A 26,662-nucleotide genomic window follows, 5' to 3' on the forward strand; every position below is an offset into this window, starting at 1 on the left:
TTTACCAAGGTAATGGCCGAAATGATGATACTCCTTCGAAGGAAGGGAGTTTTAGTTATCCCGTACTTGGACGATCTCCTGATAAGGGCAAGATCCAGGGAACAATTGGTAGTCGGGGTAGCACTATCTCAAGTAGTGTTGCGGCAGCACGGTTGGATTCTCAATATTCCAAAATCGCAGCTGATCCCGACGACACGTCTTCTATTCCTAGGGATGATCCTGGACACAGTCCAGAAAAAGGTGTTTCTCCCGGAGGAGAAAGCCAGGGAGTTATCCGAACTAGTCAGAAACCTCCTAAAACCAGGCCAAGTGTCAGTGCATCAATGCACAAGGGTCCTGGGAAAAATGGTGGCTTCCTACGAAGCAATCCCTTTCGGCAGATTCCACGCAAGAACTTTCCAGTGGGACCTGCTGGACAAATGGTCCAGATCGCATCTTCAGATGCATCAGCGGATAACCCTGTCACCAAAGACAAGGGTGTCTCTCCTGTGGTGGTTGCAGAGTGCTCATCTTCTAGAGGGCCGCAGATTCGGGATTCAGGACTGGGTCCTGGTGACCACGGATGCCAGCCTGCGAGGCTGGGGAGCAGTCACACAGGGAAGAAATTTCCAGGGCTTGTGATCACTTCACATAAATATCCTGGAGCTGAGGGCCATTTACAATGCCCTAAGCCAAGCAAGACCTCTGCTTCAAGGTCAGCCGGTGCTGATCCAGTCGGACAACATCACGGCAGTCGCCCACGTGAACAGACAGGGCGGCGCAAGAAGCAGGAGGGCAATGGCAGAAGCTGCAAGGATTCTTCGCTGGGCGGAAAATCATGTGATAGCACTGTCAGCAGTGTTCATTCCGGGAGTGGACAACTGGGAAGCAGACTTGCTCAGCAGGCACGACCTCCACCCGGGAGAGGGGGGACTTCACCCAGAAGTCTTCCACATGATTGTAAACCGTTGGAAAAAACCAAAGGTGGACATGATGGCGTCCCGCCTCAACAAAAAATTGGACAGGTATTGCGCCAGGTCAAGGGACCCTCAGGCAATAGCTGTGGACGCTCTGGTAACACCATGGGTGTACCAGTCAGTGTATGTGTTTTCCCTCCTCTGCCTCTCATACCCAAGGTACTGAGAATTATAAGACGGAGAGGAGTAAGAACTATACTCGTGGCTCCGGATTGGCCAAGAAGGACTTGGTACCCGGAACTTCAAGAGATGCTCACAGAGGACCCGTGGCCTCTACCTCTAAGAAGGGACCTGCTCCAGCAAGGACCCTGTCTGTTCCAAGACTTACCGCGGCTGCGTTTGACGGCATGGCGTTTGAACGCCGGATCCTGAAGGAAAAAGGCATTCCGGAAGAAGTCATTCCTACCCTGATCAAAGCCAGGAAGGATGTGACCGCAAAGCATTATCACCGCATTTGGCGGAAATATGTTGCGTGGTGCGAGGCCAGGAAGGCCCCAACGGAGGAATTTCAACTGGGTCGATTCCTGCATTTCCTGCAAACAGGAGTGTCTATGGGCCTAAAATTAGGATCCATTAAGGTTCAGATTTCGGCCCTGTCGATTTTCTTCCAGAAAGAACTGGCTTCAGTTCCTGAAGTTTCAGACGTTGTCAAGGGGGTGCTGCATATACAGCCTCCTTTTGTGCCTCCAGTGGCACCTTGGGATCTCAATGTAGTTTTGGGGTTCCTAAAATCACATTGGTTTGAACCGCTTAAATCTGTGGATTTGAAATATCTCACATGGAAAGTGGTCATGCTGTTGGCCCTGGCTTCGGCCAGGCGCTTGTCAGAATTGGCGGCTTTATCTTATAAAAGCCCTTACCTGTTTTTTCATACGGACAGGGCAGAATTGAGGACTCGTCCACAATTTCTCCCTAAGGTGGTTTCAGCGTTTCACCTGAACCAGCCTATTGTGGTACCTGCGGCTACTAGGGACTTGGAGGACTCCAAGTTGCTGGACGTTGTCAGGGCCCTGAAAATATATGTTTCCAGGACGGCTGGAGTCAGAAAATCTGACTCCCTGTTTATCCTGTATGCACCCAACAAGCTGGGTGCTCCTGCTTCTAAGCAGACTATTGCTCGTTGGATTTGTAGTACAATTCAGCTTGCACATTCTGTGGCAGGCCTGCCACAGCCAAAATCTGTAAAAGCCCATTCCACAAGGAAGGGGGCTCATCTTGGGCGGCTGCCCGAGGGGTCTCGGCTTTACAACTTTGCCGAGCAGCTACTTGGTCAGGGGCAAACACGTTTGCTAAATTCTACAAATTTGATACTCTGGCTGAGGAGGACCTGGAGTTCTCTCATTCGGTGCTGCAGAGTCATCCGCACTCTCCCGCCCGTTTGGGAGCTTTGGTATAATCCCCATGGTCCTTACGGAGTTCCCAGCATCCACTAGGACGTCAGAGAAAATAAGAATTTACTTACCGATAATTCTATTTCTCGTAGTCCGTAGTGGATGCTGGGCGCCCATCCCAAGTGCGGATTGTCTGCAATACTTGTACATAGTTATTGTTAACTAAATCGGGTTATTGTTGTTGTGAGCCATCTTTCCAGAGGCTCCTCTGTTATCATGCTGTTAACTGGGTTCAGATCACAAGTTGTACGGTGTGATTGGTGTGGCTGGTATGAGTCTTACCCGGGATTCAAAATCCTTCCTTATTGTGTACGCTCGTCCGGGCACAGTATCCTAACTGAGGCTTGGAGGAGGGTCATAGGGGGAGGAGCCAGTGCACACCAGGTAGTCCTAAAGCTTTACTTTTGTGCCCAGTCTCCTGCGGAGCCGCTATTCCCCATGGTCCTTACGGAGTTCCCAGCATCCACTACGGACTACGAGAAATAGAATTATCGGTAAGTAAATTCTTATTTTATGCTAGAATTACTACAACACTACTTTAATATAGGAAAGAGAAAGAAAGCATATTAACTTATAGAGCATGTAAAAGCACTATTATCTGAAATATATATTCTGTTAACTGAATATTAAACATTTAACTAAATAAAAAATCAGATGGCATAGATATTCCTCTGCCTTCTCTAACTAAGAGTGAAAGCCCTGGGATGTTTTTTTTTAAACGTATGTAAAATAAATGCAGTTACTTTTTGATATATGCGGTTCCAGTAAACAGTTTTTCTTTTTTAATTGGCCAAATCAGAAAACTATTGTAGAAACGGGAATGGAATGATTGAGAACATCCATTGCATTTACAGAATAGTTTACTTACTGCTAGATTGTGCATTATCAGTCCACAAACACATCTCCCTGATTATACAGCAATTTACAAGCAATTTTAGCACAAAAGGAAGTACCGGTAAATAATTTCTCATTTGCGATCACCTCACTGTATGTGATTGCACTCTGCATAGCATGTGAGGAAGGCACAGCCGTTTCTCTCTCTAAAGGTGCAGTAATATCGTAAGGCAGAGAGAGCTGTGACTGCATATATTTCACTTATCCATGACTACTTTTGCATTTTTTGTTCTTTTGCTTATAAATTAGAATGTTAGTATTCAAATCAGGTGGTTTGTTTGTAATGCCCTTTCTAAAACATGCCTAGCTCCAATCTATACATTCACCTATGTTTAGTCTACATCTTGGCATTTATACTGCACTGGCAAAGGAAGGGGTTAGACCAGATAGGCTCCCAAAGGCATCACTCATGATCATTAGGGAGGGGGCTGTGGTGGATACTGTACTAAAACCACATTCTAATTTGCATATTAATGAAGTCTCCGGCTATACCACAAGGCACAGCATGAATTAACAGATGGTATTTAAATCTTCTAGTAAATATGAGAGACAGGCAGTGACTAGCAATTATGACAGTATTTAATGGAATATCTGTTATTGATTCATAATTAGACCTCATTAGACCTTTGTCTATTTTGTGCTAATTCTTCCATGCAATGAAAGGTTGTCTTGGTTTGGCAGGCTGTTAAACCAAATACTCTGATTGAAATGTGAGGCTCTGAAAGCTCTTGACCATAAATGGTTAACTTTTACTTTTAACAACCGTTAATCGGAATATTAAAAAATGCAGCATTGTGCTGGCATTCATCAACAATATCAAAATATAATGTGTAAGACATTGAAAATATTGTTGCTAGTCGACTGTAATGAGGACGGATGACTAAATATTTACATTAGATCAAATGTTTTGCAGCAGTGATGCATAATATAGAGCAGGGGTGGCCAACCAGTCAGAGGGAAAGAGCCCAAAATATCTGTAGTCAAAGAGCCATTATAATGCACGCAGAAGGTGCGCGTGAAAAAATGGGGAGTGGCCAAAAGGCCATGCCCCATTTTTGTGTGCCTACCTTCGGTATGATGTTTGTAGGAGCATGACTATGTGTCACACCCCGTTTTTAGTCACACTGGGGGCAAGAGACACTTAAACAAGAAAAATCAACATGAAATACACTGAAACAAGAAAGCCTCCCCCCTTTACTCTGTGCCTCACAGCCTCCCCCCTTCACTCTGTGCCTCTAAGCCTCCCATCCTTTACTCTGTGCCTCTCAGCCTCCCCCTTCACTCTGTGCCTCTCAACCTCCCCCTTAACTCTGTGCTACTCAGCCTTCCCCCCCATTTATTATTTGTCTCTCAGCCTGCTTCACCTTCACTCTGTGCCTCTCAGCCTGCTCCACCTTCACTCTGTGTCTCACAGCCTGCTACCCCTTCACTCTGTCTCTCAGCTTGATCCCCCTTCACTCTGTGACTCGCTGCCTGCTCCCTCTTCATTCTGCCTCTCAGCCTGTCCCCCTTTCTTACTGTGTCTTTCAGCATCATCCCCCTCTATCTCTCCCCTCTCCCCCCATCCGGTCACTGGTAGCCACCATCACCTGTATGACAGTGATCCGGTGGACAGTGAGGCCAGACAGGTGCCGCTTTTCATGGCAATGGCAGGAGTCCTAGAAAGGGCAGGGAGCGGGGCCGTGATGTAGTGCCAGGGTCACGCTCCCACCTCTGCTACTGGCAGCCCTGCGAGTTGGGAGCCGTCTGCAGGTCAAAGTGTGCAGAGTGCAGACTGTCAGAAGCAGCGGGAGTCGCATCAGTGAGAAGAAAGAGCCACATGCGGCTCAAGAGCCACGCGTTGGCCACCGCTGATATAGAGTTTAAGTGAGCAATAGAAAACAAAACCTGCAAATCCCATCAAATATATCTTTTTCATGCAAAACTGTTTCTAAGAAAGTATATGTAAGCAAGCTTAATCTGCTCCTGTTCAATTTCATATATTTGTATGTGGTGCTTCCCTCCACAGAGAAATTACAATGTCAGTGGTCAGTTCCCTGAGATAAAGTGGAGCGAGATAAATGCCCCGGTTTATCAAGCCTTGGAGAGTGATACATTTCACTGTGATGAAGAACCAACCAACCAGCTCGATACTGCCATGTTACAGGCTGTGCTTGAAAAATGACAGAAGCTGATTGGTTGGTACTTTATTACTGTGCAATTTATCACTCTCCAAGGCTCGCTAAATCTGGGTCAAAATACCAACCAATCAGCTCCTAACTGTAATTTTTCAAACATAGGCCAGGATGTAATGAGAGCTGAGTTTTGCGTCTGGGAAAAAGTTGGACAAACTTGGATGTTATAATTGGCCAATGTAATGGCGTGCATCTTTTACACTCCCAATGCAAATCAGATCCGACTTCTCACAGGATTTTTAGACTAGGAAGCGTCCGACTTTTTCAGAGCAATCGAAATGCATCTGTTGTTTTAATAATTGTACAGTGATAGAAAGTCACCCATTGGCACCCAAATGTCCCATGATTGAAGCAACACATCCCCTAAATAAACCACAGTAATCCAGGACACACAAGCATCTTATGCTGATTAAAATGATATGCATCATGACTAAATTCTGTGTGTAATAGCAGCTGTATTGGCATAACAAATTATGTTTACATTGTTTGGCTGGAAAAGATGGTAGCATAACATTTCGTATGCAGATATAGCTGCAATTATACAATTATATATATATTATATATATAGTCATGCTGCATATCAGCATAAGCTGGTTGTTCGACCTATTGCATCATTTTGCGTCTGAGACACATTTTCCGGGGAAAAATGTGCAAAATACGATGTACAGTACATGGACTATTTTGAGAGTTCAAAGTTTTTGTTTGATTTTAAGGTTAAAAATAATTGTAAAAATATTTATTTGTTGTAAATGTGCTGTAATTGTGTACTTGTAATTGATTTTCAGCATTGACAAATACAACTCACCCCCCAAAAAAGCTCTACTTATGTCTGATTTTGTAAAGCTCTTTCGTGTGAGGTTTTCAAACTCAGACTTATTACATTGGGCGAGTTGTATGTTTAACATGGGGAAAACATTTGGAGCCAACTTTTTACCAGGCTCTCTCTTTAAGAGTAATAAACATCCGACTTTGCATGTACTCGGGAGCTATTACATTGTCCGGGTTTGCAAAAAATGCAACTTCTGCGGAAAAAACAGACATCTTACAATCTCTGCTCCCATTACATCCCAGCCATAACCTGTAAAGTGTCAGAAGCTGATTGGTTGGTACTTTATCTTACTTCACTTTGTCTCTCTCCAAGCTTTGATAAATCTCCCCCATTATTTTAAATAGAATGTTGTTTGAAGGTATGTTTGTAGAGCCACACATTGCCCAACATAAATAGAGTAAAAGAAGTAACATAAAAGCTGTATATGTACAGTGGGGCAAAACAGTATTTGGACAGCCACCGATTGTACAAGTTGACCCACTTAAAAAGATGAGAGAGATATCTGTAATTTCCATCATACTTAAGGTACACTTCAACTGTGAGAGACAGAATCTGAAAAATAACAAAAACAGGAAATCACATTGTATGATTTTTAAACAATTTACTTGTATATTCTTGTGGAAAATAAATATTTGGACATCAACCAAGCAGCAAGATTTCTGTCTCTTACAGACCTGTTACTTCTTCCTTAAGAAGCTCTTCTATCCTCCACTCGTTACCTGTAGTAATGGCGGGTGTGGATCATTAGATCGACAGTGTCTAGATCGACAATGTTTAGGTCGACCACTATAGGTCGACAGTTACTAGGTCGACAGGGTTGGAAGGTCGACAGGGTTTCTAGGTCGACATATGCTAGGTCGACAGGTCAAAAGTTTGACATGATTTTTTTTCCTTTGGTGTCGTTTTCTTCGTAGAGTGACCGGGAACTCCAATTAGTGCACCATGTCCCCTCGCCATGCTTCGGACAAGGTGCCTTGCTTCACTTGGCACACGTTGATCGTTAAGTATGAAAAAGTAAAAAAAAAAAGTGAAAAACTCATATCGACCTGTTGACCTAGCACATGTCGACCTTAAAACCCTGTCGACCTTGAAACCCTGTCGACCTTCCAAACCTGTCGACCTAGTGACTGTCGACCTGTAGTGGTCGACCTAGACAGCGTCAATCTTCAGACTGGATCCCATTAATGGCACTTGTTTGAACTGGTTATCTGTATAAAAGACACCTGTCCACACCTTCAAACAGTCAGACTGCTACCTCTCCACCTTGGCCAAGACCAGAGAGCTGTCTAAGGACACCAGGGACAAAATTGTAGAGCTGCACAAGGCTGGGATGAGCTACTCGACAATAGGCAAGCAGCTTGGTGAGAAGAGATCAACTGTTGGCACAATTATTAAAAAATGGAAGAAATACAAGATTACTGGCAATCTCCCTCGACCTGGGGCTCCATGCAAGATCTCACCTCGTGGGATATCATTGATCTTGAGAATGGTGAGGAATCAGCCCAGAACTACACGGGGGGACCTGGTCAATGACCTCAAGAGAGTTAAGACCACAGTCACAAAGGTTACCATTAGTAACACACTACATCATCATTGATTGAAATCCTGCAGCGTCCGAAAGGTCCCCCTGCTTAAGCTAGCACATGTCCAGGCCAGTCTAAAGTTTGCCAATGACCATCTGGATGATCCAGAGAAGGAGTGGGAGAATGTAATGTGGCCGGATGAGAGCAAAATCAAACTTTTTGGTATAAACTCCACTTGCCATGTTTGGAGGGAGAATGATGATGAATGGCATCCAAAGAACACCATACCCACTGTGAAGCATGGGGGTGGAAACATCATGCATTGGGGCTGCTTTTCTACAAAGGGGACAGGACGACTGATCCATATTAAGCAGAGGATGAATGGGGCCATGTATCGTGAGATTTTGGGCAAAAACCTCCTTCCATCAGTAAGAGCATTGAAGAAGATGGAACGTGGCTGGGTCTTCCAGCATGACAATGACCCCAAACACACCGCCCGGGCAACTAAGGAGTGGCTCCGTAAGAAGCATTTCAAGGTCCTGGAGTGGCCTAGCCAGTCTCCAGACCTCAACCCAATAGAAAATCTGTGGAGGGAGTTGAAAGTCTGTGTTGCCCGGCGACATCCCCAAAACATGACAGATCTAGAGAAGATCTGCATGGAAGAGTGGGCCAAAATACCTGCTACAGTGTGTGCAAACCTGGTCAAGAACTACAGGAAACGTTTGACCTCTGTAATGGCCAACTGAGGTTATATTACAAAGTATTGAGTTAAACTTTTTGATTGTCCAAATACTTATTTTCTGCAAGAATATACAAATAAATTGTTTAAAAATCATACAATGTGATTTCCTCTGGTTTTTTTTCCAGATAATGGGGCACATTTATTAAGCCTGGTGAAGTGATAAAGTGGACAGTGATAAAGTAGCAGCCAATCAGCTCCAAACTGCCATGTCACAGGTTGGGTTTGAAAAATGACAGTTAGGAGCTCATTGGCTGGTGCATTATCACCTTCCACTTTATCACTTCACCAGGTTTAATAAATCCACCCCTCTGTCTCTCACAGTTGAAGTGTACCTATGATGGAAATTACAGACCTCTCTCATCTTTTTAAGTGGGTCAACTTGCACAATCGGTGGCCGTCCAAATACTTTTTTGCCCCACTGTATGTTATAGGCCGGCACTCCACTAGATCACATTAAATGCTCTAGTGCCCTTCAACGTACATTTGCACAATTGGAAGGAAGGACAGCGGCACTCAGAGACTGGTGAATGTTACAATACGTGTATTATACACACACAAATATGACACCAACTTTAACTCACCTTGACAAATGGGCACGACTGGCACCCGAAAAGATGGTGTCATATTTGTGTGTGTATAATACACGTATTGCCATCTTTTCCAGTCTCTTGAGTGCCGCAGTCCTTCCTTACAAGTATATATTGATATAAAGCTTATTTGTGCTGTCTCCCCCCCCTTTCCTCCACACTACCCTCCATCGCCAAATAAGAAAATCACTTACCAATGGTCAATTGTGTGTGTGTGTGTGTGTGTGTGTGTGTGTGTGTGTGTGTGTGTGTGTAAACAGGATACATCTTATACTTGGTTACCAGTCCACTTCTTGCTTTAACTATGCAGTATGTAGATAATACTGTATGAAAACAATTTTAGCTGGGATCCTTGGTATTCTGTAACTCCTCCAACTAGTCTGTTTCTGCAGCAAGGACAGTGGCAGTACTTGTTCATGGTAATCAGGAGTAGACCTATCTCCTGCGTACACAGGTGCTCTCCCAAATAGTAAATAAGTCTACAAGCTTCAGCTGTTGAATATTTTAGTACACCGCCTGACCCACCATGCCTTTCCTCCTTCCCATCTGATTGACATTTCTTTATTATATTACAATTTATTATAATAACCATGTACTTGTGTATATGAGTGTATTCTATTTATGGGTGGGTGTGTGTGTATACTGTATGTGTATGACACACACACATACAAAAGTATACAAATATATAGGTGTGTGTTATGTATATGTAACAAGCTGCTGTTGACATTAATGGGGTAAATAATGCTTTGCTGCGTACATTTTATCCATAATTAATATAGTTGCATCTTTTTTTGGAGTTGAAAGGATTCTGTATTATGTAAAAACAGCTGAATTTCAAAGCAAAGAACTATGACATGAAGTTTTCATTCTCTGACCTGTAGTCATGCTGATTTTTTTTACTATTTTAGGGTGGACGAAGTGAATTGGTCGCACTGGAATCAGAATCTTGGTATCATTAATGAGGATCCTGGGAAGAATGATACTTATCAATACTATGGCTTCTCTCAAACTGTGGGGCGTCTCCGGAGAGGTAGGCCAGAGTTACTATGCAGATTAATTAGATATCTTGAGCTTTTATCATCTAAGAAAAGCAACAGATTTTAAGTCGTTAACTTTTTACCTCTCACCACTTCAATGCCTTTTATGGGGCTAATTCAGAGCTGATCGCAGCCGTGCAAAATTTTGCACGGCTACGATCAGCCACCCTGACATGCGGGGGGACACCCAGCACAGGGCTAGTCCGCCCCGCATGTCTGGCTCTGCCCCTCCCCTTCCGCCCTGCCCCCCCCCCCCTCCCCCCCACCCTGCGCACAGGTACAAAGGCATTGCACAGGGCGGATGCTTTTGTACCTGAAGCATAGCTCCCTACCAGCACAGCTCCTGCGTGCTGACAGGGAGCTACACATCGCGGCCTGCCACCCGCACGGTCTAGGCACACCTGCATTGCCCGGACCACACCCCCAAAACGGTGGCCCAATGCCGCCGGCCCTCCTCCTCCCACCCGGCGAACGCCTCTGCTGATCGTATCTCTGGCATGCGCCGACGCACTGCGTAGCCTGCGCATGCGCAGTTCAGACCTGATCGTCCGCTGTGCGAAAACGCACAGCAGCGATCAGGTCTGAATTAGCCCGTATGTGCTAGCCCAGTGGTTCTCAAACTCGGTCCTCATTACCCCACACAGTGCATGTTTTGCAGGGCACCCAGCAGGTGCACAGGTGTATTAATTACTCAATGACACATTTTAAAAGGTCCACAGGTGGAGCTAATTATGTCACTTGTGATTCTGTGAGGAGAACTGCAAAACATGCACCGTGTGGGGTCCTGAGGACCGAGTTTGAGAACCTGTGTGCTAGCCTAATGTGGTAGCATAAAGTCTAATAGATTAGTTGTAGTGTTATCGGCATATTTTGATCATAGGAGTAAATGATCCACCAAACATCCTACTGACAATAGTGCAACTTGGCTAAAAATCTAATGTTTAATAAAGGATGCTTTCAGGGACAAGAAAGAATTGTTTGCAGTGACATATTTTATAGTTAAGAATACTGATACATGTACATTGTTGAGAATATTCATTTATCGTATAGTTTTACTGCTTATAAACACCATTTTAAAATTGATACTTATACATATTTTAATAATATAACACAGTCGCCAAAAATACTGATACATACTCAAAGAGGTTGATGGGAGGTTTTTATCAATTGCATACGGCAACATCCAGTCCGTATTAAGGACCTGCTCTCGCCACTGTCAGCAGATGCCTCCGCTGAGTATAATTATCTCACTAGGCAGTTATGCCGGAGCACACCTTTAGGGCTGTACTGTGCAAGTATAAAATACACATCAAAGTGCCACCTTCTACCTCTTCTGATTAAACGTTAACACTCTCCTCCTAACTTACTGCTCTGTTTAGCCTTCTTTATGGCTTAAATAAAGTGAAAGTGAATTAATATTGTTACTGTTTTTATCACTGGGATGTTTTTTAATACATTGCAGAGTTTAACTAATGTATGTCTTACTAAAGTGTAACGTAGAGATGCAACTGTGTCTCCTCAGTTTGACAGATTCCACAAAATGACACTGGGCTGGTCCTGATTTCTCTAGATTTGTGTGCAGTAAAAAATACTGTAAATGATCCTACAAAAGCCCTAGCACCAAGCGTGGCCTGTTTTTCAATGTAACAAGAGACCACAGGTTCTGGATCCCCTGCCCCCCAGAGGCTGGTCACTGCAAGGCAAGAGCATCTTTGGGGAAGAGAGGCACTACCCAATAAAACCCAGTGTCCTCTTTTTATACAATTTTTTTTAAAAGAACTTCTAAAACATATTTAGAAAAGAATAATCTACTGGTGTGCTACAGCTGACCGAAACTAAATGATGAAACCCTGGAGTCCCTAGGAAACCCCTTCCCTGGATAGCTAAACATATACATGTTCCCATGATTGACACTGAAAATGCCCCTCTCTCTCATTTCAGTCATTTTGCTTCATAAACTGAAATCTTGTTTTGGCTCTGCTCTACAAGTCAAGAGGCGGCTTTGCTCCTACTCCAACCTTCACTTGGCTCCTCATTATTTCAGTTGCCATTTCCCTCTGCCTGTATCTTGCTGTGGGAAAGTCTGTCCACACTTGTGCAAATCAAAGTGCACAGTTGGTCCGAAGCTGCATCAGCTAATTCATATCGTCCTCCAGTAAAGTAATTTCATACAATCTACATATAAAATGACAAGTGCCTCAAGCTCATCTAGGAACCTGTTTGTTATCCAGGGACTAATAATTAAGTATCCAACTCACTGGTAGCTGCGGGAGAGAATTATAAAGTGATGCTGAATTGCTCCATTTGTGGGACAGCTGCTCCAAAAAGCAGATGCCCCACGATCCCTACCACCTACACTTGTGAAAGTTTACAATGCTGGGCAATATAAGGGCACATGAGTAAACTCCATTCATGCATGCGCACAAAGAGGGAGCTAGTGATTCTGCATGTGTAACGGGGATGGTGATCATTAGGTCGACATGAGTTAGGTCGACATACGTTGGGTCGACCACTTTGGTCGACGTGGTTATTAGGTCGACATGTACTAGGTCGACATTGAAAAAGGTTGACATGAGTTTTTCACAATTTTTCATTTTTTGACCTTTTTCATACTTAACGATCCACGTGGACTACAATTTGGAATGGTAACCTGTGCCCGAAGTTCGCTCGCTATGCGAGGGGTCATGGTGCACTAATTGTGGTTCCCCATCACTTTTCGGAGAAGACAACACCAAAAAAAGTAAAAAAAAAAACCTAGCACATGTCGACCTAATGACCATGTCGACCTACTGCATGGCGACCAAACGTGGTCAACCCAATGTATGTTGACCTAACTCATGTCTACCTAATGATCCACACCCGTGTAACGGACCCATTCAGCTTCATGAATAGGCCCCTACTCTCCAATATTTAAAATACAAGGATGTTCTTTACCTAAAGAGTCACAACATGTATCCAACCAAGTACATAAATGGAGAGATTACAAATTGTATGTTATGTGTAAACATCAGTCAATGCTCTGACTGACACCTGGCATGTTACATTAAATAAAACGTGTAATAAAGAGGGATTAAGGGGTCTATTTACTAAGCCTTGGATGAAGATAAAGTCGCTGGAGATAAGGCACCTGCCAATCAGCTCCTAACTGCCATGTTACAGCTGTGTTTGAAAAATGACAGTTAGGAGCAGATTGGCTGGTACTTTATCTCCAGCTACTTTATCTCCATCCAAGGCTTAGTAAATAGACCCCTAAATCTTGATGGCGGTTGCTAATTTTAGCAGGGTGTCCATAATAGTATGGCGAGTAGATAGTAGGAAATTAGAGGAGCCCAAATGGTTTTAGTATATAAAAAACAAAGTGTAATAGTCTTGGTTAAGATAGAACAACACCTTATGTTTTCTCCTGTTTTCTATTATTTCATTTTATTTATTTATTAACAGTTTCTTATATAGCGCAGCAAATTCCGTTGCTCTTACATCATAGATTACCCTGTTAAGGGGATATATATCTTTACAAGAACAAGTGAACTCCATCAAGATGAATCCCTATATCAGATAAGGCCATTACACTTATGGTGTATTTCATAGTTTGGAGCTAAGCAAAAAAGTGCAAGTAATGCTGCACTATGATAAAGCCATATTGCACTGCAGGTGGGGCAGTTATAAAATGTGCAGAAAGGTTTAGATTTGGGAGGGGAATGTTCAAATTTAAATCTAACTTGCTGTGTAAATATAAACCTGGCCAGTTTTTGTGGGCAACATGCAAAAGCAGCCAGTATTTACTCTGCATGTAAAAATAATAAATATATTTGCTCCCCTTGCATTGCAATATGGTTTGACAAGAGCAGAGTTACTTGCTTTTTTTGCATCTCAGAATTCGGCCCCTAATGTCTCATCACCTTTAACATATATATTAATATTTATTAATATGATGTAACACAGGTTGTAGCGTTAACAGTTTCAACTCAATATAACTTTACAAAAACATGAATATGGGGTGTTTTATTTATTTATTATCATAACTTGGAATCTCATTTGTTTTGTTCTGGTACTTTGTAGATCGGTGGTCTGTAGTGGTCCCTCGAGTGGTGGAGCTAAACAAAGCACCTCACAATCCTGATGATGTTGTAGTTCCTCTTGATCAAATGCAGAATATGCATTCAAACTGCCAAAGACAAGGCTACTCAGAGAACTGGAAAAAAGATGAGACCAACATCTGACCAGGTGCTCATCAAACAGCCCCTGGCGTACAAAGACACAACATATAGGAGACTGACCGGTCCTACTCCATCTGTGCTGCTAACCAGTGTCTGGAACTTTGCACATTTGCACAAATGCTTATTTTATACAAGACTGGATGAGATACCACAGTTCCGGATCTGAACTGTAAACCAATGTTTTGTTTAAAAGTTAAAATTATTTTTTTAATTGTAAAGGTTTTTAAAAAACAAACAAACAAAAAAACACACGTAACAGTGTCTGAAAATTAATATACTGTACTATGAAAAGAAACCAGCATTGTAATATCAAATTCTTCTACTGGAGACATTTTTTTTGCATATTTTACATATCACAATTGTTTTTAACTACCGTTTGGTGTACATTTCTTGTTTTTTAACTAATAATTTTGATAAATATTTATACAGAGAAAGCGACCAAAATACCAACTTAACCTTTAATATTTAAGAGTATTAAGATTCTTGTTGTTACACCGTTTGATTGGGTATCCTTCTCTGTATGTTTTTTTATAAATATTTTAGCTCTCTGCAATAAGTAACTTAGAATATAATGAAATTGTCCTCCTAAATGCCAAAGACATTGCTTATACTTAGGTTACTGCTTCCTGGAATTCCTCACATGCAAAAGGATTTGTCAGTTTGTCAGAATTTAGACTTACAAAGCTATAAACAAAAGAAACTTTTTTTCCTGAGTTTTGCAAAAGCTATAAATGGCAACAACATGAAGTAAAAAATTCTATCAGCAATCTTTGGCATTGTTGATATATGAATAGATCCGTAAATTAATTATATGGGTTTCTTAGAGAGTTTTTAATAACTTAATTTGTTTTTTTTGTACACACTTGAAATACCTCATCTAAAAAAATTTATGTACAAAATGTTTTCATCTGACAGAATAGGATCTAAGTTTGTGGCAAAATGTTTTTTAAATTAAAGATCACTCATCTCCATACTGTGGAGGCAGCCATTTTGTTTGCCAAGCCTCATTAGCTTGCAGCTTGTAGATTCACTAGGAACCAGTGTCAACACTGAGATGCTTTGTTACCAGTAATCATGAGCCAATGGTTCTTAATGTATTGATAGACTGGCACATTGCTTCTTCTGTTGTGTGGCAGTAAAATTTGCCCTATGAAATGCTAAAGCCAACTCTTTGAGCAAAATATGTATTTAAAGTATTTATTCGGTTTAATTGTACTTTGCTGTTTACATTACCATATCCGCCAGCTCCCCGATACATCAAAAATTGGTCTCCAATCATCCCATGTTATATTAAAAACTAGGATACTCTTTGCATATTCCACTTTTATCTTTCTGTTAAACAGTTAAATGAACATGTGCACGTATCTTGTTAATGTAGGTATGTCAGCCATCTGAGGTATAGAAAAATAGTTGTGTGAGATAGAGAATTTGAATGAGAAAATAAGAAACTCACATGATAATAACAGGTCACATGGGAGCCCCGGCAATAAAAAGATGAGCGGGTTCGGATTTGTTCGATTCTTAGTGCCAGAATTATCGCAAGTTCTTTTCTCTGACGTCCTAGTGGATGCTAGGAACTCCGAAAGGACCATGGGGAATAGCGGGCTCCGAAGGAGGCTGGGCACTCTAGAAAGATTTATGACTACCTGGTGTGCACTGGCTCCTCCCACTATGACCCTCCTCCAAGCCTTAGTTAGCTCTTGTGCCCGGCCAAGGTTGGATGCACACTAGGGGCTCTCCTGAGCCTCTAGAAAGAAAGTATAGAATTAGGTTTTTTATTTTCAGTGAGACCTGCTGGCAACAGACTCACTGCAGCGAGGGACTAAGGGGAGAAGAAGCGAACTCGCCTGCTTGCAGCCGGATTGGGCTTCTTAGGCTACTGGACACCATTAGCTCCAGAGGGATCGACCGCAGGCCCAGTCCTTGGTGTTCGGTCCCGGAGCCGCGCCGCCGTCCCCCTGACAGAGCCAGAAGCAAGAAGAGGTCCGGAAAATCGGCGGCAGAAGACATCAGTCTTCACCAAGGTAGCGCACAGCACTGCAGCTGTGCGCCATTGCTCCTCATACACACTTCACACTCCGGTCACTGAGGGTGCAGGGCGCTTGGGGGGGGCGCCCTGAGCAGCAATAAAAACACCTTGGCTGGCAAAAATACCACAATATATAGCCCCAGAGGCTATATATGTGGTAAATACCCCTGCCAGAATCCAGAAAAAAGCGGGAGAATAGGCCGCGGAAAAGGGGCGGAGCTATCTCCCTCAGACACACTGGCGCCATTTTCTCTTCACAGTGCAGCTGGAAGAAAGCTCCCCAGGCTCTCCCCTGTAGTTTTCAGGCTCAAAGGGTTAAAAAGAGAGGGGGGGCACTAAATTTAGGCGCAATATTGTATATACAAGCAGCTATGGGGGAAAATTCACTCAGTTATAGTGTTAATCCCCACATTATATAGCGCTCTGGTGTGTGCTGGCATACTCTCTCTCTGTCTCCCCAAAGGGCTTTGTGGGGTCCTGTCCTCAGTCAGAGCATTCCCTGTGTGTGTGCGGTGTGTCGGTACGGCTGTGTCAACATGTTTGAGGAGGAGGCTTATATAGTGACGGAGCAGATGCCGATAAATGCGATGTCGCCCCCTGTGGGGCCGACACCAGAGTGGATGGTTAGGTGAAAGGTATTAACCGACAGTGTCAACTCCTTACATAAAAGGGTGGATGACGTAACAGCTGTGGGACGGCCGGCTTCTCAGCCCGCGCCTGCCCAGGCGTCTCAAAGGCCATCAGGGGCTCAAAAACGCCCGCTCATTCAGATGGCAGACACAGATATCGACACGGAGTCTGACTCCAGTGTCGACAAGGTTGAGACATATACACAATCCACTAGGAACATCCGTGACTTGATCCCGGCAATAAAAAATGTGTTACACATTTCTGACATTAACCTCTAAAAATGGGTTTTTATGTTTGGGGAGAAAAAGCAGGCAGTGTTTTGTTCCCCCATCAGATGAATGAATGAAGTGTGTGAAAAGCGTGGGTTCCCCCTGATAAGAAACTGGTAATTTCTAAAAAGTTACTGATGGCGTACCTTTTCCCGCCAGAGGATAAGTTACGCTGGGAGATATCCCCTAGGGTGGATAAGGCGCTCACACGGTTGTCAAAATAGGTGGCACTGCCGTTTTAGGAACGGCCACTTTGAAGGTACCTGTTGATAAAAAGCAGGAGGCTATCCTGAAGTCTGTATTTACACACTCAGGTACTAGACTGAAACCTGCAGTTTGCTAACATGAGAACATATTAAAGACGTCGTCTTATATATGAGGGATGCACAGAGGGATATTTTGCCGGCTGGCATCCAAAATGAATGTAATGTCCATTCTGTCAGGAGGGTATTAGAGACCTGTCACTGGACAGGTGATGCTGACTTTAAAAGGCGCATAGAGATTCTGCCTTACAAGGGTGAGGAATTATTTGGGGATGGTCTCTGGGACCTCGTATCCGCAGCAACAGCTGGGAAGAAATATTTTTACCTCAGTTTTCCTCACAGACTAAGAAAGCACGGTATTATCAGGTACAGTCCTTTCGGCTTCAGAAAAGCAAGCGGGTCAAAGGCGCTTCCTTTCTGTACAGAGACAAGGGAAGAGGGAAAAAGCTGCACCAGTCAGCCTGTTCCCAGAATCATAGTTCTTCTCTCGCTTCCTCTGAGTCCACAGCATGACGCGGGGGCTCCACAGGTGTAGCCAGGTACGGTGGGGGGCCGTCTCAAAAATTTCAGCGATCAGTGGGCTCGCTCACAGGTGGATCCCTGTTTCATTCAAGTAGTATTTCAGGGGTACAAGCTGGAATTCGAGATGTCTTCCCCCCGCCGTTTCCTCAAATATGCCTTGCCGACAACTCCCTCAGGCAGGGAGGCTGTGCTAGAGGCAATTAATAAGCTGTATTCCCATCAGGTAATACTTAAGGTGCCCCTACTTCAACAAGGACGGGGTTACTATTCCACACGGTTTGGGGTACCGAAACCGCATGGTTCGGTGTGACCCTTTTTTTATCTTTAAAATCCTTGAACACATACATAAAAAAATTCAAGTTCAAGATGGAATCGCTCAGGGCGGTTATTGCAAGCCTGGACGAGGGGGATTACATGGTATCCCGGGACATCAAGGATGCTTACCTGTATGTCCCCATTTACTATCCTCGCCAGGAGTACCTCAGATTTGTGGTACAGGATTCCCATTACCAAGTCCAGACTCTGCCGTTTGGACTGTACATGGCACCGAGGGTGTTACCAAGGTAATGGCCGGAATGATGATACTCCTTCGAAAAAGGGGAGTTTTTAATGCTCCCGTACTTGGACAATCTCCTTATAAGGGCGAGGTCCAAGGAGCAGTTGCTAGTCGGGGTAGCACTATTTTGGAAAGTGCTACAACAGCACGGTTGGATTCTAAACAATCCAAAGACACAGCTGTTTCCTACGACACGTCTACTGTTCCTGGGGATGGTTCTGGACACAGACCAGAAATAAGTGTTTCTCCCGGAGGAGAAAGCCAAGGAGCTGTCATCTCTAGTCAGAGACCTCCTGAAGCCAAAACAGTTATCGGTGCATCATTGCACGCGAGTCCTGGGAAAAATGATAGCTTCCTACGAAGCAATCCCATTCGGCAGGTTCCATGCAAGAACTTTTCAGGGGGACCTGTTAGACAAGTGGTACGGATCACATCTTCAGATGCATCGGCTGATAACCCTGTCTCCAAGGACCAGGGTATCTCTACTGTAGTGGCTGCAGAGTGCCCATCTTCAAGAGGGCCGCAGGTTCGACATACAGGACTAGGTCCTAGTGACCATGGATGCCAGCCTTTGAGGCTGGGGGGCAGTCACACAGGGAAGAAGCTTCCAGGGACTTTGGTCAAGTCAGGTGACTTCCCTACATAAATATTCTGGAACTGAGGGCCATTTACAATGCCCTGAGTCAGCCAAGGCCTCTGCTTCAAAACCGGCCGGTCCTGATCCAATCAGACAACATCACGGCAGTCGCCCATGTAAACCAACAGGGCGGCACAAGAAGCAGGATGGCGATGGCAGAAGCCACAAGGATTCTCTGATGGGAGGAAAATCATGTGTTAGCACTGTCAGCAGTGTGCATTCCCGGAGTGGACAACTGGGAAGCAGATCTTCTCAGCAGACACGACTTCCACCCGAGAGAGTGGAGACTTCATCCAGAAGTCTTCCAAAGGATTGTACACCATTGGGAAAGGCCACAGGTGGACATGAAGGCGTCCCGCCTCAACAAAAAGCTATAAAAGATATTGCGCCAGGTCAAGGGACCTTCAGGCGATAGCTGTGGACGCTCTGGTAACACCGTGGGTGTACCAGTCGGTTTATGTGTTCCCCCCTCTGCCTCTCATACCAAAGGTACTGAGAATAATAAGAAGGCGAGGAGTAAGAACGATACTCGTGGTTCCGGATTGGCCAAGAAGAGCCTGGTACCCAGAACTTCAAGAAATTATATCAGAGGACCCATGGCCTCTGCCGCTCAGACAGGACCTGCTGCAGCAGGGGCCCTGTCTGTTCCAAGACTTACCGCGGCTACGTTTTGATGGCATGGCGGTTGAACGCCGAATCCTAAAGGAAAAGGGCATTCCGGAGGAAGTCATTCCTACGCTGATTCAAGCCAGGAAAGGTGTAACTGCAAAACATTATCACCGCATATGGCGGAAATATGTTGCTTGGTGTGAGGCCACAAAAGGCCCCAACAGAGGAATTTCAACTAGGTCGATTTCTGCATTTCCTACAAGTAGGAGTGTCTATGGGCCTAAAATTAGGCTCCATTAAGATACAGATCTCGGCTCTGTCGATTTTCTTCCAGAAAGAATTAGCTTCAGTACCTGAAGTTCAGACATTGTAAAAGGAGTGCTGCATATTCAGCCCCCGGTTGTGCCTCCAGTGGCACCTTGGGATCTCAACGTGGTGTTGAGTTTCTTAAAATCACATTGGTTTGAACCACTAAAAACCGTGGATCTAAAATATCTCACGCGGAAAGTGGTCATGTTATTGGCCTTGGTTTCGGCCAGGCGTGTATCAGAATTGGCGGCTTTGTCATATGAAGTCCTTATCTGATTTTCCATATGGATAGGGCAGAATTGAGGACTCGTCCCCAGTTTCTCCCTAAGGTGGTATCAGTTTTTCACTTGAACCAACCTATTGTGGTGCCTGCGGCTACTAGGGACTTGGAGGATTCCAAGTTACTGGACGTAGTCAGGGCCTTGAAAAATTATGTTTCCAGGACGGCTAGAGTCAAGAAAATTGACTCGCTATTTATCCTGTATGCACCCAACAGGCTGGGTGCTCCTGCTTCTAAGCAGACTATCGCTCGCTGGATCTGTGACACGATTCAGCAGGCGCATTCTGCGGCTGGACTGCCGCATCCTAAATCAGTGAAAGCCCATTCCACAGGGAAGGTGGGCTCATCTTGGGCGGCTGCCCGAGGGGTCTCGGCTTTACAACTTTGCCGAGCTGTTACTTGGTCAGGGGCAAACACGTTTGCAAAATTCTACAAATTTGATACCCTGGCTGAGGAGGACCTTGAGTTCTCTCATTCTGTGCTGCAGAGTCATCCGCACTCTCCCGCCCGTTTGGGAGCTTTGGTATAATCCCCATGGTCCTTTCGGAGTTCCCAGCATCCACTAGGACGTCAGAGAAAATAAGATTTTACTCACCGGTAAATCTATTTCTCGTAGTCCGTAGTGGATGCTGGGCGCCCATCCCAAGTGCGGATTGTCTGCAATACTTGTAAATAGTTATTGCTAACTAAAGGGTTATTGTTGAGCCATCTGTTGAGAGGCTCAGTTGTTTTCATACTGTCAAACTGGATATAGTATCACGAGTTGTACGGTGTGATTGGTGTGGCTGGTATGAGTCTTACCCGGGATTCAAAATCCTTCCTTATTATGTCAGCTCGTCCGGGCACAGTGTCCTAACTGAGGCTTGGAGGAGGGTCATAGTGGGAGGAGCCAGTGCACACCAGGTAGTCATAAATCTTTCTAGAGTGCCCAGCCTCCTTCGGAGCCCGCTATTCCCCATGGTCCTTTCGGAGTTCTCAGCATCCAATACGGACTACGAGAAATAGATTTACCGGTGAGTAAAATCTTATTTTTTTCTGTATTTTTCTTATTGGCTAACCAAAACACGTGACGTCCGTGAGCCAATAAGGAGATTTGTGTAAATCCGAGTAAAACTGAACCCGCTCATCTCTAATAAAAAGTAAGATTTAAAAAGCGTTGTTAATTATGAAGCTTGTGTCTGAGTTATGGACAACAATGTTTCCGTGTCCTTTAATATTTGGTATTCTAGCTGTGGGTGCCAGTTACTCATCTTAGTCACACTGGGGATTATTTACGAGTGTGGCAAGTAACCCATAACAAGCAATGGCCAACCAGCTTTGCTCATGCTAGGTGCGAGATAGAAAGTAAAAAGAAATCTGCTGCTGCACAACTTTGCTCCTGATTCATAGTACACTAATGCTGCTGTAGATGTGATTACTGACTCAGTGGATGTGCGAAATATGCTAATTGAACATATGCTGGGATTTGTATAGAGACACCCACTGGAGCCTTCACAGCTGTCGCTACTGCGTACACATTCACAGCATCGATGCAGATCTGGAAAACATGGTCACCCTGAATCAGTCTACGGGCACTCAGAATGCCCGCCACAGCTGAGATGCTGGAGCCAGATTCCTGCATGTAGGGTGATATACTTTCCGAAAATGGTCCCGGCACACCTGCATTTTTGCCGTCGCTCCCAATTACGGCCCTCATTCCGAGTTGATCGGTCGCAAGGCGATTTTAGCAGAGTTACACACGCTAAGCCGCCGCCTACTGGGAGTGAATCTTAGCTTCTTAAAATTGCGACCGATGTATTCGCAATATTGCGATTACTAACTACTTAGCAGTTTCAGAGTAGCTCCAGACTTACTCTGCCTGTGCGATCATTTCAGTGCTTGTCGTTCCTGGTTGACGTCACAAACACACCCAGCGTTCGCCCAGGCACTCCCACCGTTTCCCCGGCCACTCCTGCGTTTTTTCCGGAAACGGTAGCGTTTTCAGCCACACGCCCCTGAAACGCCGTGTTTCCGCCCAGTAACACCCATTTCCTGTCAATCACATTACGATCGCCGGAGCGAAGAAAAAGCCGTGAGTAAATATACTTTCATCATAGTAACGTTACTTGGCGCAGTCGCAGTGCGAACATTGCGCATGCGTACTAAGCGGATTTTCACTGCGATGCGATGAAAAATACCGAGCGAACAACTCGGAATGAGGGCCTACCTTACACAAAATGGGCACTTCCTGTCACTCACTTGTGAACGATTCCTCACTATGAGCGTAATCACAAATTAATCGCTGTGCATTGCGGCAGTGACACATGCAAAGTTTACTGATAATCGCTCAATTATGAAAACATCAGCATAACTATGAATCAGGCCTTCAGTTAATAAATAACCTCCAGCTGCTCATGTATAATTTGTAGCACCAGTTTGTATAATACAATTCTCTCCAGAAGTTGTATTTGCTTTAAATAAACATTGTGAACTACACCTGAGGTACATGATTTTTTTTTGAGGTACATGCATGCATATATTGTATCTCTTATGTATATGTGTGTGTTGATTCAGTAGGACAGTATACCGACAGTGACATTCCGGCCACCAGTATGCCGGCAGCGGGGTGAGCACTAGAAAGCCCTTTGTGGGCTCACCGCGCTGCGGGCACGGTGGCTCGCTACAGGTTATATTCTCCCTCTATGGGTGTCATGGACACCCACAGAGGGAGAATAGCCGGTGGTGATGGCGTTGTGACCTCCGGGATCCCGACTAGTGATATTGTAACCACTTCCCGTGTGTGTGAGCATATACTATGTATATGATATATATATACAAATCTGTCCTTCCTAACCTAGCCTCCGTACGTAATGAGTTGCGGCACACAGGGCACATGAGAGCTGCCAGCTCCCATAAGACTCGGCCAGCACTGAGCATTTTTTGCCCCAAAAATGTGTTGCTATGAGTATAGGACACACAAGCAGTATACACTGATTAAAATGATATGCAGCATGTGTATATTCTGTGTGTGACTGCAACTGTATCTGCATACAAAATGCTATGTTACAGTGTCAGTGAAAACACTGTAAAGTAGCATTTCATATGCAGATACAGTTGCCGTCGCACATAGAATATACACATGCCGCATATCATCAGCGTCTTAATTCACATGGCGATGCGAATAAGACACATTTTCAGGGAAAAAGACACACAAAATGATGTTCAACATTAGTAAACGTGCTCGGGACTAAGCACGACTAAAAGTGCAGTTTAATGTGATTGCAACAACAATGAGGGATAACACATCTGTATACTGTATGTGTGTGTATGGGCCTAGATATACATAATCTAAAACATGTAAAGTTTAAAATCATTTCTATTGTAGTTTCCAACTGTGGAATGTGTAACACAGAGGCTCAGGCTTGATATTTTTTATCAAGGCTCCAACAGCTAATTTTCCCATGTCTTTTGTCACTGCTCTTTTTACAGCTGAAGTAAAAAGAACTTTTTTCTTTAAAATCCTCAAGGGCTCTTTAATTTGAAACTCTGCTTTGACTTACTTTTCATTTTCACAGATCCAGCATTGCATGCTTATGTCACAGTCATGGTGAGCAGGCCCATGATAGACAACTTTTATAATAGTTGTGGGTGCTCACATTGCTCCACCCATAGGACCTGATTCAGTAAGAATTGCAAATTCTGCTAAGTAGCATAATTTGAGATCCTTTGGATCGCATGCTGGGAGCTGCCCATCGCAGGGCAAGGCCGCCCAGCATGCTATCAGACGGCCCTCCTGAGACCATGCTTTATATCTTGGCTGTGTGCTTAGGGTCGTTGTCCTGCTGAAAGATGAACCGTCGCCCCAATCTGAGGTCAAGAGCACTCTGGAGCAGGTTTTCATCCAGGATGTCTCTGTACATTGCTGCATTCATCTTTCCCTCTATCCTGAGTCTCCCAGTTCCTGCCACTGAAAAACAGCCCCACAGCATGATGCTGCCACCACCATGCTTTCCTGTAGGAATTGTATTGGCCTGGTGATGAGTGGTGCCTGGTTTCCTCCAAACATGTCGCCTGGCATTCACGCCAAAGAGTTCAATCTTTGTCTCATCAGACCAGAGAATTTTGTTTCTCGTGGTCTGTGAGTACTTCAGGTGCATTTTGGAAAACTCCAGGGGGTATATTTACAAAGATTCGTGTTTTTGCCGTTTTTAAGGGTGTTTGAACTCGAATGGTATCGGGTGCATTTTACTGCAACTTTTTGAATCCTGATACGATCATTCACTAAGCTGCCGATTTTTCCAAATTCGTATTTTCCGATGTCGATGTGATTCGTAATGTCAGGCTGTGTTTAACGGGAGTGATGAGTAAAACACTGCCTGACAAAACACAAGGAATCCCGGCCAGATCTGCGAGATCCGTGCTGGGCTTCATTGTGTACCTTAAGAAGGTGTTTAAAGTGTTAAAAATTCAGAAAAAAATTGTGTGGGGTCCCCCCTCCTAAGCACAACCAGCCTCGGGCTCTTTGAGCCGGTCCTGGTTGACAAAATATGGGGGGAAAAATGACAGGGGTTCCCCCATATTTCATCAACCAGCACCGGGCTCTGCGCCTGGTCCTGGTTCAAAAAATACGGGGGACAAAAAGCATAGGGGTCCCCCGTATTTCTTAAACCAGCACCGGGCTCCACTAGCCAGGTACATAATGCCACAGCCGGGGGACACTTTTATTGTGGTGCCGGCGGCCCTGGCATTACATATTCAACTAGTCACCCCTGGCCGGGGTACCCTGGAGGAGTGGGAACCCCTTAAATCAAGGGGTCCCCCCCTCCAGCCACCCAAGGGCCAGGGGTGAAGCCCGAGGCTGTCCCCCCCATCCAAGGGCGGCGGATGGGGGGCTGATAGCCAAGTGTAAATAATCAGAATATTGTTTTTAGTAGCAGTACTACAAGTCCCAGCAAGCCTCCCCCGCAAGCTGGTACTTGGAGAACCACAAGTACCAGCATGCGGTGGAAAACCGGGCCCGCTGGTACCTGTAGTAGTACTACTACTAAAAAAATACCCAACAAAAAACAGGACACACACACACCGTGACAGTAAAAGTTAATTACATGCATACACACCTCCAAACATACATACTTACCCATGTTCACACAAGGCTCGGTCCTCTTCTCCATGTCGAATCCTCGGGGTACCTGTGAAAAAAATTATACTCACATAATCCAGTGTTGCTTGTCTTCTTTGTATAATCCACCGACCGAAAGTAACCTCACCGCTGACCGCAAAGTTCCCACCATTGGATACAATAGAGCGCATAGGCGCTACATTGTATCTCTGCCGTGTGCAGCCTCACAGACACAGGAGCACACATCCAATCAGGAGAGTGCCACAACGTGGCGCTCCCTGATTGGCTGAAGGGACCCTCTTTGACAGGAGTCAGGGGGGTCCTGGCAGTCGGGGAAAGGGGTCCCATGTGTAAACATGGGACCCCTTTCAGTGCGTGGTCGGGTTTCCGTTTTTTTGTTTTGCCAAGTAAGTGGATTATACAAAGAAGACAAGCAACACTGGATTATGTGAGTATCATTTTTTTCACAGGTACCCCGAGGATTCTACATGGAGAAGAGGACCGAGCCTCGTGTGAACATAGGTAAGTATGTATGTTTGGAGGTGTGCATGCATGTAATAAACTTATACTGTCACGGTGTGTGTGTCCTGTTTTTTGTTGGGTATTTTTTTAGTAGTAGTACTACAGGTACCAGCGGGCCCGGTTTTCCACCGTATGCTGGTACTTGTGGTTCTCCAAGTACCAGTTTGCTGGGACTTGCAGTGCTGCTACTAAAAACAATATTCTGATTTTTTACACTTGGCTATCATCCGCCGCCCTTGGATGGGGGGGACAGCCTCGGGCTTCACCCCTGGCCCTTGGGTGGCTGGAGGGGGGGACCCCTTGATTTAAGGGGTTCCCACTCCTCCAGGGTACCCCGGCCAGGGGTGACTAGTTGGGTATGTAATGCCGGGGCCGCCGGGACCACAATAAAAGTGTCCCCCGGCTGTGGCATTATGTACCTGGCTAGTGGAGCCCGGTGCTGGTTTAAGAAATACGGGGGACCCCTACGCTTTTTGTCCCCCGTATTTTTTGAACCAGGACCAGGCGCAGAGCCCGGTGCTGGTTGATGAAATATGGGGGAACCCCTGTCATTTTTTTCCCCATATTTTTTCAACCAGGACCGGCTCA

The 26,662-nt window shown here is 44.8% G+C and overlaps 1 protein-coding gene across 1 annotated transcript in view; it reads left to right on the plus strand.

Annotated features, from left to right (window-relative positions):
• The window catches only part of TRPV4 (transient receptor potential cation channel subfamily V member 4), a 145,454-nt gene extending 129,529 nt beyond the window's left edge, over nucleotides 1-15,925 (plus strand). The window contains exons 14-15 of the mRNA XM_063913232.1: nucleotides 10,005-10,126; nucleotides 14,193-15,925. Of these exons, the coding sequence (XP_063769302.1) occupies nucleotides 10,005-10,126; nucleotides 14,193-14,353 (283 nt within the window). The 3' untranslated portion in view covers nucleotides 14,354-15,925. The remainder of the gene's footprint in view (nucleotides 1-10,004; nucleotides 10,127-14,192) is intronic.
• Nucleotides 15,926-26,662: the final 10,737 nt, after the last annotated feature.

The sequence above is a fragment of the Pseudophryne corroboree genome, chromosome 1 (genome assembly GCF_028390025.1).
Source record: "Pseudophryne corroboree isolate aPseCor3 chromosome 1, aPseCor3.hap2, whole genome shotgun sequence".
In the NCBI taxonomy this organism is placed as follows: domain Eukaryota; kingdom Metazoa; phylum Chordata; class Amphibia; order Anura; family Myobatrachidae; genus Pseudophryne; species Pseudophryne corroboree.